The 12,830-nt window shown below is 41.6% G+C and overlaps 1 protein-coding gene across 1 annotated transcript in view; it reads right to left on the minus strand.

The window, feature by feature from the left end:
* Nucleotides 1-12,830, minus strand: part of EOGT (EGF domain specific O-linked N-acetylglucosamine transferase) — a 93,273-nt gene that overhangs the window by 61,822 nt on the left and 18,621 nt on the right. Inside the window, exons 5-6 of the mRNA XM_089676020.1 lie at nucleotides 12,681-12,775; nucleotides 8,881-8,985 (exon numbers count right to left, since the gene is read on the minus strand). Coding sequence (XP_089532146.1) covers nucleotides 8,881-8,985; nucleotides 12,681-12,775 — 200 coding nt within the window. The remainder of the gene's footprint in view (nucleotides 1-8,880; nucleotides 8,986-12,680; nucleotides 12,776-12,830) is intronic.

Consider the following 12,830-nt stretch of genomic DNA (forward strand, 5'->3'; position numbering starts at 1 on the left):
CCACACTCTGCCATGTGCCACTTTCAGGTCTCCTCACACTGCTGGTGGGTTCCATTTTTTGTCATAGGGTGCTGGCAGATTACGGGCCTCCCATAGCTGCTGCCAGGCCCCTAATCTGCCATGGGCCCCCGTACCGACTCCTCATGCTGCTGCCAGGCCCGTAATCTGTCATGGGCCCCTGTTGTCGCTTGTTGGCATATTCCGCTCGTTCAGATGCTCCTTCTCCTGCTACTCCTCTTCACGGATTCCGTCAGCAGTCTTTCTTGGAATCCGTTTCCAAGAGACAACAGTTTGCGAGCACGCACCCGACGGTGCAGAAGCTGAACGTCCTCCTGTCCAAGTTGCTGCTGCCAGGCTCGTAATCTGTCATGCGCCCCTGTACCGCCTCCTCATGCTGCTGCCAGGTCCAGAGTGTGTCATGGGCCCCGTACCGACTCCTCATGCTGCTGCCAGGCCCGTAATCTGTCATGGGCCCCTGTACCGCCTCCCCATGCTGCTGCCAGGTCCAGAGTGTGTCATGGGTCCCTGTACGGCCTCCCATTGCTGCTGCCAGGCCCGTAATCTGCCATGGGCCCCCGTACCGACTCCTCATGCTGCTGCCAGGCCCGTAATCTGTCATGGGCCCCTGTACCGCCTCCTCATGCTGCTGCCAGGTCCAGAGTGTGTCATGGGTCCCTGTACGGCCTCCCATTGCTGCTGTCTCTATCGCCACACTCTGCCATGTGCCACTTTCAGGTCTCCTCACACTGCTGGTGGTTTCCATTTTTGTCATAGGGTGCTGTATGGCCTCCCATTGCTGCTGCCTCCACCGCCACACTGTGGCTCCACACTCTGGTTTTGGCCCCGTGACTGCCCAAATGAGTGAAGTGTGCGGTGATTCTAAGATCGACGGCACTCATCTGCATGTCATACTGACTGACAGTATTATTTCTCTTCCCCAGCAGACTCCAAGGGCATTTAAATTAAAGGTACAGTGTTCTGCACTAATATTAAGTCTCTCTGAAGCCTAGAAACACCCTTTTTTAAGTTAAATTCACAGCGAATATATTCGACTCGAATCTAAATTTTTCCACGAATTCGCCGAATCAGTCGAATCGAATTTTTGAATACTTCGCTCATCTCTAGATACAATATTATCCTCCAATTCCCAGGGAAAATTCCCTCTCCATAGCCTCCTTCATATACAAGAGGTTCGTTACATCCAACTTCAAAAGGGATTTCCCCTCATAACGATGTGTTATATAGGAAGACAAAGGAGAACCAATAGTGCAATATTGCAAAGACTTCTAATTGAATAAAATAATGCTCAATCTAGTCACATTAGAACTTAAAATAAGTCGCCAATTGACCGAACGTAAACCAAAGTGGCAGCACCGAATATGACGTCACGCGCTCAACATAGGAAACCGGAAGTATTCTGACGCGTTTCGTCCTTCCTCCAGGGCATTATCAAAGACCTGGAGGAGGGGCGAAATGCGTTAAAAGACATACGTCCGGTTTCCTATGTTGAGCATGTGACGTCATATCCGGTGCTGCCAGTTTGGTTTACTTTCTGGAATCCATTTTACACGTGGAAGTCTGTTTTGGAGGATTTTGTCAATTGGCGACTTATTTTAAGTTTTTTTATGGTGCTTAATCACTATGGTTCTTTTTTTTTTTTGCTAATTAAAACAAAAAAAAAAAAAAGACATTTTGAAAAAAAATTAGTTTTTCTTAGCTCCTGTTATAAAATTTTGCAAATAAGTAAGTTTTCTACTTCAATGATGTGCGCTGATGAGGCTGCACTGATGGGCACTGATGGGCACTGATAAGCTGCACTGATGAGCACCAAAAAGGCTGCACTGACAGATGGCACTGATGGGGCTGCACTGATAATCAGGGCACGGATGATCAATTCCCTGATTATCAGTGTAAACAAGTACTGACAGCCTTGCTGGGTATCGCCTGTCTTTTCTTCACACTGGGCTGAACTCACTGAAAAATATCTCATGAGATAACTGAATCACGTGACACATTTTTTCCAATGATGCTGATGCTGAAAATGTCAATTCACTATCACTTTATGAGTTATTTACGTCACAAACCAAAAACACATAAAACGGGTTTAAAGTCAGTTCACTAAAGGATATAAATAAATGGATGAGCTAAATAAGTAGTGATCCAGGCATGAGGTATTCAAGGAATGTAAAAATATAATAGCCAGTTTGGAGCAGTCATTGCAGCTGATCAACTTGAGGCAAAACTTTTTTTAGTTTTGGATAGAGTGGAGATGGATTAAAGCCCCTGTTAGGTTTTTATTGCTGTATGTGTCCCCATTAGGGAGATTCACCCTCTCTATTTGTCCTGTTTACCATTATCATTGACAGTGAAGAAAATCCCAAATTTTGTGTTGTTCCCATAAAAGTAATAGAGGAGAAATCTTCCAATGGGGACATTAGTTCTGGTGACCTGGAGGCCCCTAAGAGATTCCCTTAATTTGCAGGGATTTCCCCTCACTTCCTGTTTTGGCTATGGAACAGGAAGTGAAGGGAAATCTCCCCAATGATAACATTGGGAAAAGGATATTTATATATATGTATGATTTATTTTATACTATTTTCATTCAATATTTGACATTTATAAAGATCTTTTGTATTTACTTAATTCAGTTTTTTGATACACCACATGTGTCCTGTGAAAGCAGCTTCCCTTTCTTATTCCAGGATGCATGGATACAATCCAAATGCACACGTTCCTGCGTTAAAATTGGCTGTGCTGCAGCGACCATCAGCTGGAACTGAACAGAATCAGCGAGGGAGAATGTCACCAGCACACCGAGGATCACCAATATGGGTCCAAAAGTTTTAATGAACGATCGCATAGTTACAGCAAGGCAACGTTTCAGCATCTCACAGGACCCCTTCATCAGGCACATTGCCTTGCTTGTTATTCCAGTTACCTTTTCTTTTGTATTAAAACATCTGCTGCAGGGACCGCACTGACTAAGTCTAGGTTCACACTTATGCGGTTTCAGCTTTTTTTGCAGAAACGCACAGCAGTCCATTTAACATGATTTTCTATGGGACGTGTTCACATCTCCGCGTTTTCACCTGGTGTGATTCTTGGAAAGGGTCAGGGACTTTTTTAAAAGCAAAAACATTGTGTTTTTGGTTCTACAGACTTCAATGCAGATGCTGCAAAAAAGCATATAGTGCGTTTTTGATGCATTTTGCGTTTTATTTTGCCCAGCAACAAGTTGAAAAAAACCCCCACAAAACGCATCGAAATGTGTCATAAACGCATGTGCAAAAACACAAAACACCCAGCAAAAAGCACTGCAGAAACGCATCAAATGCAAACTGCACAGGTGTGAACCTAGCCTTAGTGAGTTGGTATATTTCTATGGATTAAACCATTTTACCTCTTTGTTAGCAATAAAAACTGACAGGGGTTCTAATCCTTCTCCACTGTATCCATCCCACTGGATATCATGTCATGATGTAAAATACGAAAATGGTTTCATGAGTAAAATACCTCCCATTTTCATAAAATAACTCATGCTTTATTTTAGTAGCTTTTTTGTGAATTGCAAAAAAAATGTAAAAAGCTTGGAGTTATTTTTTCGGATTTTAAGAAGAAAATATATCTGTGAATTGAGCCCACAGACACAGTGTGTGAGAAAATGACTGCCAATAACCAGTCTGTTTACACGTGATCAGCTGTGAATGGACACAGCTGAGAACATGGTAAAGGGCCATTGTGATTGGCCCTTTACCACGATCTGTGAAAGTGGTTAAATGCTATAAACTTACATTTTTAAATGTAAGTACTTGAATTTGACCTGATATCAGCCACTTGCAATCTGTACAACAGAGCTCAAACTTAGAGAGGGAGAAGCAGCACAAGGTGTTCTGCAGTGCTCATGTGCTAACAAGGTACAGGCTGATAGAGGTAAAGTGAAGAGTGACTAAGAGATGAGCTCATCAGTCTGCTGCTGCTTCTTCCTTCAGTGTCCAACCTCAGGTTGGAGAAAGGACTAGACCTGTAAGTGTTACCTAACTGAATCAGAGGAAAGTCAGGTCTCCTGCCCTGCAAGGCCATGTAAATTTCAGGACAGGATGGACAGAAATACAAATCCTTTTGCAAGTAGTAGCTGTCTGGAGTTCAACTTTACAGTGTTACTAAACCCACACCAGTAAAATCAGTCTGTATATGCAGTAAAGCATGCTGGTTATACTCATTGTGGAACCTAAGGGGTTAATCCTCCGCATTGCATAAAAAGGCTGTTTGATCCGGTCTTCTCTGATTCTTCCCTTCTTATACTGTCTCCAATCCACCTGCTGATAGTACAGAGCTCTAGGAGGCACGCTACACATGCACAGTTTAGAGTGTATGGCTAGAGAGTTTGTTTTCTTTGGGAGGGTGCATGTAATCAGCCCAAGGCCAATCAGCACTCTCCAGACAGAGGGTCAGGGGTTATGCAGCCTCATAGGACAGTCAGTGGAGAATGAAAACTCCTCCTACAACTTTTAACCAGTGCTCAGCTGGACACTGAAGGAAGTCACTAGTCTGCTATATACTGCTGATGAGAAAATGTATTTAGCAGTTTATATTTACTAAGATTGCATTTCCACTTTGTGTGTACTGTGGGAGATCAGATATAGTGAATGCATGGTCCTGGGTTTAGTAACACTTTAATGTTACAATTATCCAGAAAAGAAAAAAGGTCTACCCTACATACAAATACAGCAATATTTCAGGAACAGGAAAAGTGTCATACAAATGTGTACAATATGGCCCCAAAAGCAGGTGTACCAGTCTGCGACTCCCAATCAATAGCAGCGAAAACAAAACACCAAACAGTGCCATCGATTTCTGTCTACAGTAGGTGTAAAGAAATTAATTAAATCTCTCCGGCCTGACTTTGATTTATACCTCTGGTGTTTAATTACAAGTGTCCTTCTTTGGCTACTACAAAAAGTGCAAACCTGAGATTTACAAATCAGGGAACGGAAGAACTCCAGGCAAGTCACATATAACAAAAAGGCTTTAGCAGGCGAGCATGGTGAACTAAAACAGTACTGTCCACCTAATTCTACTTTTTTAAATATTTTATTTATTACGGTTTTGTTTAAAAAATGTGTGCAGAACTTTACCTACTATTCATGTTCCTGCTCTCAAGGAGCTTACAGTCAAAGGAGCCAATGAACCAGCCAACAAACCCTTAGAGAATGGGAGGAAACCAAAAGTACCTGGGGTAAACTCCAGCAAGCACAAAGAGAACATGCAAACTCCATCCAGATAGGGTCCTGGCCAGGTTTTGAACCAAGGTCCCCAGTGCTGCAAGGCAGAACTGCTAACCACTAAGCAACTGTGCTGACCATTTTTCCATTTGGCTGGCCAACATTGGACAGTTGAGGGCAAATCCATCTGCAGTACTGGTGTAGGCTCAAAAGATTCTCTGCAGCTCTGTAACACACAACTTTGATCTTCTAGTCATGGGACTTGTGTGGACAAATGGGGTTTAGGCTTTATGAACCACCTCATCTAGGACACTAGTATCTCTTTGTAAAGACCTGGATTCTGTCTATGCTTTGGCTGGTTATAATCCCTGGTTAGATTCCAACTTCCCAACCCTTGGCACCAAATCTGACTGGATGGCTGGACCTTGTGCCTGAACCTGGCCGTCCTTTGCTCTGACACTCCTTGTCCTCTCTGGTTTGATCTCACTTGCTCTGTAGGATTCTGTAGTCCGGCACATAAGTCATGGAGGTACCCAAGGAATGGACCAAAAGTATAAAACTAAAAGCAAAAAGTTGATGCAACAGGCAAAAAGCATTGCCAAAGAAACTAAAGTGTTGGAACACCGTTACACTCTGTAGCCCAACCCTCCTTCTGTGAATGCTAGTTGCCCGGCTGTCACCCGACTCTCTAGCATCAAAACCTTGAGTGACCATGACCACAATCAAAAATGTAGATAAGGAGCTCTGAAATTATTAAAGACATTTATGATCTATATGCCTGTTGCAGGCCAGTGCTATAGTAAAGGGACAGCTTAAGAGCCAGGGAACTAGCAATTGTAGAAGGTGGTCAGCAATAGCAGCTGTCAGGTTTCTCTTAGAAAATGTTTGCTTTAAATATAGCCCTGAAGGTTTTCCAGTTCCAGTGCACATAAAAGGGTAGATAATCTTGGGGCTGCACAGTGGATAATGTAGCAAGCACAGCACTGCGGGTCCCCAAGGGTAGATAATTCTACAGAACAACCAGTCAGCAACCCAACCAGATAGTAGATGAAATGACCCTTTACCCCTGGTGGCACCTGTTAGGAACTTATTGGTGACCTTTATTATGTATAGTAGAAGTAAAATTCTCACCCTGTAAAAAAAACATTAAATTTAAAATAGAAATAAACGCAAAACATTTGAGTATAGATATAAAAAAAAGTGATCTTATTCCCTCCGTTCTTAGCTACGTAAGGATCAGGGGGAGGAGAGACAGCATACACTGGTCTGCCCAGTGAAACACTAGGTGTGTGTGTGTGTGTGTGTGGGGGGGGGGGGGTTCTGTCAGTACAAGTCTGATCATTGGAATAGAGCACACTGAGTTCCCAGCACAGCTACAGAATGCTGTGTTCTCATGCCTAGTGTGGTCAGTTTTTAAGTTTGCGTTACATTTTTTTTCCCCTATTATTTATATTACTTTTTTCATTTTACACCGTTTCTTTTTTTGATCACTTTTATTGCTGTCACAAGGAATGTAAAGATCCCTTGTGACATCATTAGGCTGTTACAGGTACTCTTTACAGAGAGTCTCCTCTGCCCTTACAAGCAACTAATCACACCATGATCAGTGTGCTTAGATGCTTTACCAATTTAAAAATGGCGTTGTTTGCATCAAGGAAACTGGAAGTGATGAGATCATCAGGGATCATCCGGTACTCCACGATCTCTATGGTCAGCTGGCTGCGATCCCGAATTCCCTGATGGGACGGGCAAGCACGGGACCCCCTCCTGCCACCTGTAAAAGTGATCCAGTGGCTCATTAGCTGCTAGGATTGCTTTTACTTAAAAAAGAATTGCCAGTTGAAAACAAAGATACCAGGATGATGTCTGTAGCTGCATGCATCATCTCGGTATAACCACTGAAAGTCCAGGATGTCAATGGGGGGTGGGAAGTCGTTAATCAAAGCAGAGGGACTGGCAGGAACACCAGGGATTTCACACGAAGAAAGCAATACAAAGAGAAGAGGATCATTTTTCATACAAGTACATGGTATAGCAGGCACATGTCAGGAATATGAAATTACATATTCTTTAAGATGGGCACTTGTATCGTGGAGCCCTTACCCCAATATCAGGTTATATTACAGGATTTCCTATTTAAACCTATTAAATGGTAATACTTTATATACTCTGCAGAATATGCAAGAACGGATATCTCCACAGAACCAAAAATTACCTTTGTACCCACACCGGTCAAATGAAAGGTGGATTCTGAAAGGCTGGATTTAATAGGTGACTGTAGGAAGATGATAATAGCTCATGGCCCTGATATATTTATATCTAAAGCAAAAACAAGGTCTTTTTGGTTTAGGTAGAGTGAAGATGGGTTGGAACCACTGTCAGGCTTTTACTGCTGGAGTCCAACTCACCCATCACCAGACCCTCCTCTGCCCTCAAAATGGGTTCACAGCTAATGGTAACACTGTATTGTCGCTCAGTCAAGAAATGGCCAGCGCACCAAAAATGAACTCAAAAATCAAAATTTAATTGAGTTTTTCATGCAGAAAGTGGACAACATGTGAAAAAAAGCATATCCACCATCGTTTCTGGGCCTTGCTGGACCATGATTGTCACCTTGGGAAAAAGAGTCCAGAAAGGTCCACGAAATATTGGTGGATATGCTTTCTTTTTGAACTTTTTATCAGTTTATGCATGTGAACCCCAATAAACTTTTTGATTTTTAAGTTTCGTTTTTGGTGCACTGTTCATTTTTTAAAAGAATAAGTTTAGCTTTCCACAATAATAAATGCACATTTTGTTGCGGATAAAAAAAATGTGCATTTATTATTTTTTGTCTTCAGAGCCTTTAAAGCATTGCACCAGCGATCAGTAGATCGCTGACACCATGCAGGTCTCCTGCAGACTATCAATGTACCTGCTTGCTAGTACATCCCGTACGCCTTTAGATTGTAAGCTCTACGAGCAAGGCCCTCATATTCCTTCTGTACTGAAATGTATTGTAATTGTACTGTCTCCCTTATATTGTAAAGTGCTGCGCAAACTGTTGGCGCTATATAAATCCTGTGTAATAATAATGATAATACTTCTGACAGGAAGAATCAATGAACTACCACAGTGCCGTGATAGTTCATTGAGACCTACAAGCCGACAGCCACTAAGGCTGTCGGAACACGTAGTCCATTCATTCAGAGGACTGTGAATGAATGACACGGCTGTGCAGGGCTCTGCTGTTTTTGAAAAGTGACATCTAGCACAGGGAACTTCTGTACTTCTGTCAAAGGGAAGGGGTGGCAGCGGGCAACAGCTATGGGAACATGTTACTTGTCCCACCCTAAAAACAGGTGGAACATGCAACATGTTCCCAAAGGTGACCTTATCCTTTAGTATCTATTGCTGTCAGAAAGTGATGTGAAATCTAGAAATTTACAAATGTCACTGGAACAAGAGATCAGGAGAAATCTTCCAAAGGGGAGACCTGTTCCAGTGGAGAGATAAAGGGTAATTTCCTCAATAGGACACAAGACACCAAAAGAAAAAATGTCAAGAGCTTTAACCATGCTCTACCCCGTCTAGAAAAAAAATGGTTTTAGGTCCACTGTAGAACACAAGACCCTTTCCTGCAGGGTTACATAATGAAACGGGAAATGATGAGACCTACCAAGACTGCAAGGGACTCTTCCGCTGACCTTGAGACTGCAGCTTTTCGGAGTCCAGTTCACAGTGACCTCCAATCTCACCCTCCTGGATAAAATCCTCCTTAAATCTATGAAAAAATGACAATCGCTGAGAAATCAGCAACATCTGAGGGTCTATTATTTTTCAAGAAAACAAAGTTAATTAGCCAGACATTTGAACATAAATATTACCCATTATATAGCTTACAGCAAAAATCCAGGCAAATACTTAACTATACCCCAGCCACACAGCCTATTAGTCATTCACTGCTATTACGGGAGGTCAAAATGGCAGCCACTAGTTCCTTGACCCCCTTCTCCTCTCCCCCCACCCCTTTTTTTCTCTTTGGAGAACAGAATGATTATGACATCATATGGAAGTGAGGGGATGACTCTGCTTCTTTCAACCCATTGTATGTTCCTAATGACAATTGGTCTGCTTTTTAAGATTCTTACTAGAGTATTCCCCTCTACTGTTAACATGTCATACATAGTGTGTGGATACCATTATACAGCATGGGGCGGTCTCTCTTAACCTCCTTAGTGGTATTCCCGAGTGTAGCTCAGGGTAAAATTTCAATACCGAGAGCGGTAACCCCGAGCTACACTCGGGCTTACCATGTGGCGTTGCTCTGGGGGTCCCTGCAGCACTTAACTTGTCCTTCGCTCCCGCGATGTGTCCCCTGCAGTGTCCCCGGTCATCTCTTCCGGCCGATGCCGGCATCCGGCTTCCGTGTTCCGGTCCCTGTGACGTCGGGACGTACGGGAAATTTGAAATTTTTAAAAAATGTCATTTTTGCTGTCATTGATGTTTCAATGCATTTCACATACATTTTGTCCTGAGTGCTTTGTCCTGTGCCCTGCCGGCATTTTGACTGTTCTTTCTGCCTGGAAACTTAGAAAAGTCCATGGCGTCCAAAGAGCGTCCCTTTAAGTCAAAAGCGGTTTTAGAACAGCGATAGTAAATCAGAACCACTTGCAGAATTGAGTGATGATTTGTGGTGAAATTCGTCATCAGACACTGAAAACAATTTTGCGACTTTGCTCAGCGATGTGCGAATTTGCCGCTATACTTCAAATTTCAGTGTTTTTGGATTATATTATTGAATCAAATTTATTATTATATTATTATTTTTTATGATTATTTATTAAATTATAATTTATGATTTCGTGTTTTAAGTTTTATCATATCCGGAATGTTTACTAGACTCTTGTTCGGACAGATTTCAGTGAGTTATTCCTAAAAATTACAGCCTACAATAAAACACTACATATTTCCATGCAAAAAAATGGTACCGCTTTCAGCACAAAAAAAAAAATCGGAAAGAATCATACCGCCAGGGAGGTTAACCTAGTTTTTCCTTTTTGAGTTTTCTATAAACATACATTGCATGGACTGATGTGACTCAAAACCTGTTTTTGCTTTGTTTTTTTTCTCCTGATTGTCAAATCCCATTTGTACTTTGAAAACGTAAAAAAAAATGACAGCCACTAATTGCTTTGTTTTCATAGTAGGAAGGGCTGCAAAAATGCGTAAAATGTGTAAAATGACACTTGCAGATAGGCTGCAAGTGTCATTGAGTAAATCCAAGGTGATAGTGTATTCATATGTAGATCAAAGATGTGATCTGCATATAACATTAGTTAAAGTGATTCTAAGGCTCATTTAAAAAAAAAATAATAATAACAAACATGTCTATCCTTACCTGCTGTTTGCAGTAGTATTGCACAGAGCAGCCAGGATCCTCCTCTTCTCAGATCCCCCATCGGCGCTCCTTGCCCGTCCCTCCCGTCGGGTTCCCCCCACAGCAAGCAGCTTGCTATAGGGGCACCTACTGCTCCGTGTGTCCATTCACATACGGAGCTATGGCTTGGCCCCACCCCCTCTCTCTTCTCATTAGATCAATGGCTTTGATTGACAGCCAATGGTTCCCGCTTCTGTCTCAGCCAATAAGGAGAGGGAGTCCCAAAATAGCCAAAACTCCAGTGCACTTCACTGGATCGAGAGGGGGCTTAGGTGAGTATTAGGGGGTGCTGCTGCACAGAGAAGGTTTTTTACCTTCATGCATAGAATACATGAAGGTAAAATACCTTGAGCCTTTACAACCACTTTAACCACTTCAAGTCCGGACATTTTTACCCCCTTCCTGTCCAGGCCACTTTTCAGCTGTCAGCGCTATCACACTTTGAATGACAATTGCGTGGTCACGCAACACTGTACCCATATGACTTTTTTACCATTTTTATTTTGGTGGAATTTATTCACCACTGGGATTTTTATTTTTTTTGCTATATAAATGAAATTTTGAAAAAAAAAAAGAGAGTGTTTTTCTTATAAAATTTTGCAAATAAATAATCTTCCTTCATAAATCTTGGCCAAAATGTATTCAGTTATCTTTTTAGTAAAAAAAAAAAATAACCCAAATTAGTTTATTACCAAAAATTATAATTTAAAAAAATTTTTTTTGCATTTTTATTTTATTTTTTTATATTATTTATGTTTTTTTTTTTTTTTTACATACTGTCACCCTAGCAGTACAGTGTCACCATGTGATCACATGAAGATTAGTACTCCTACTTGTGGGGGGTTATGAAGATTTTTTTCTTTTTACACTGATTGCTTTTACACCCATAAAGGCTGTAAAAGCAATCATTTCTCCTTCTCTCTGGCTGCACTATTGCAGCCATTGAAAAATACTGTGTGAACTGTGATTGGCCACAGCTTGTCACATGGTACAAGGCTGTTGTGAATAGCCTTGTACCATGTGACCTCTGTGATCGTTCACAGATTTCACATATAGTAAGCAATGATGTCAGGAAGTGCCATCTTGCTTACTACTCTTCATGTGTTCACCGATTGGCCCGAACAGCGGTCCAGTACAGCGATCGGTGTTCCCAGCGAGTGCGCACAAGCAGGGGGCGAGGAGGCCATTTATAAACGGCCACCCGCCCCTGCACTGCTCCCGTCCGGCCGTTTATATACACGGGCCGAACGTGAAGTGGTTAAAGAATCCTTACAAATAAAAAATTATTTTGCTAAATAAAATGTATCCCTTTAGGCCCCTTAATAACCCTTAGGTAACCATATGTATCCCCATTTAGCTCCTTCTTTCCCATCTCACCTTAGTTATTTTTCAGCTTTTTTTTTATTTCTATTAATATTTCTATAAATATTTTTTGGTTTGCCATTTTTGTCAGTGTCATTTAAAAAGAATGCTTAAGCCAATGAGAGGAAACCTTGTTATATATGTATAAATACAAAGCCTCTTCTGATTGGCTGAGGCGGAGTTCATGACATCAGCCTGCCTTTCTGCCTTCGATCAGAATTAGAGCTTTGTATTTATTCACCGATTTATTTGCATTATCCTCCCCCCCCTTTTACCTTCAGCTTTTTGGTCCCCAATGTGATAAACATTAAAATTTAGTGAAAAAAAAGTCCAAAAAATTAAAAGTTACACGCAAGCATTTAAACCCTACCAAAAACACAAAATGTAAGACGCACATGTCAAAAACATTGATTGTACTACACATTACACATCACCGTGCACCGCTGGAGTAAGAGCAATCATTCTAGGGCCATTATTTATGGTTAACGTCAAAATGATGACCTGTAGGTGCTTTTAAATTGCAGTCTACTACCATTTTTTGAATTCTGCTTTCAGAAAATATAAATTGTTTTGGGGGTTTTAAATAAATAATTTAAAAATTCAAAAAACAGCTCTGGCAATGAAAGGGTTAAATAGGCATTGCTATTTAAGGCCGGAGTTCTGTAAATCTGTCTGACCTGTCAGGGCCTCTTCTAGGATTTCTCAAGTCCAGGTAGAGGTTGGTGGCTCTGCAGTGTTGAAGGTTGGCAGAACAGGCCAGTAGTGAGTCACCCTAAAAGAGAGAATTATAGGAAGGATTATTTCTTTTATACCATGGTGATCAATGA

This window comes from Staurois parvus, unplaced genomic scaffold (assembly GCF_062004578.1).
Source record: "Staurois parvus isolate SC_StPar_1 unplaced genomic scaffold, SC_StPar_1.0 ptg000162l, whole genome shotgun sequence".
Classification (NCBI taxonomy): Eukaryota; Metazoa; Chordata; class Amphibia; order Anura; family Ranidae; genus Staurois; species Staurois parvus.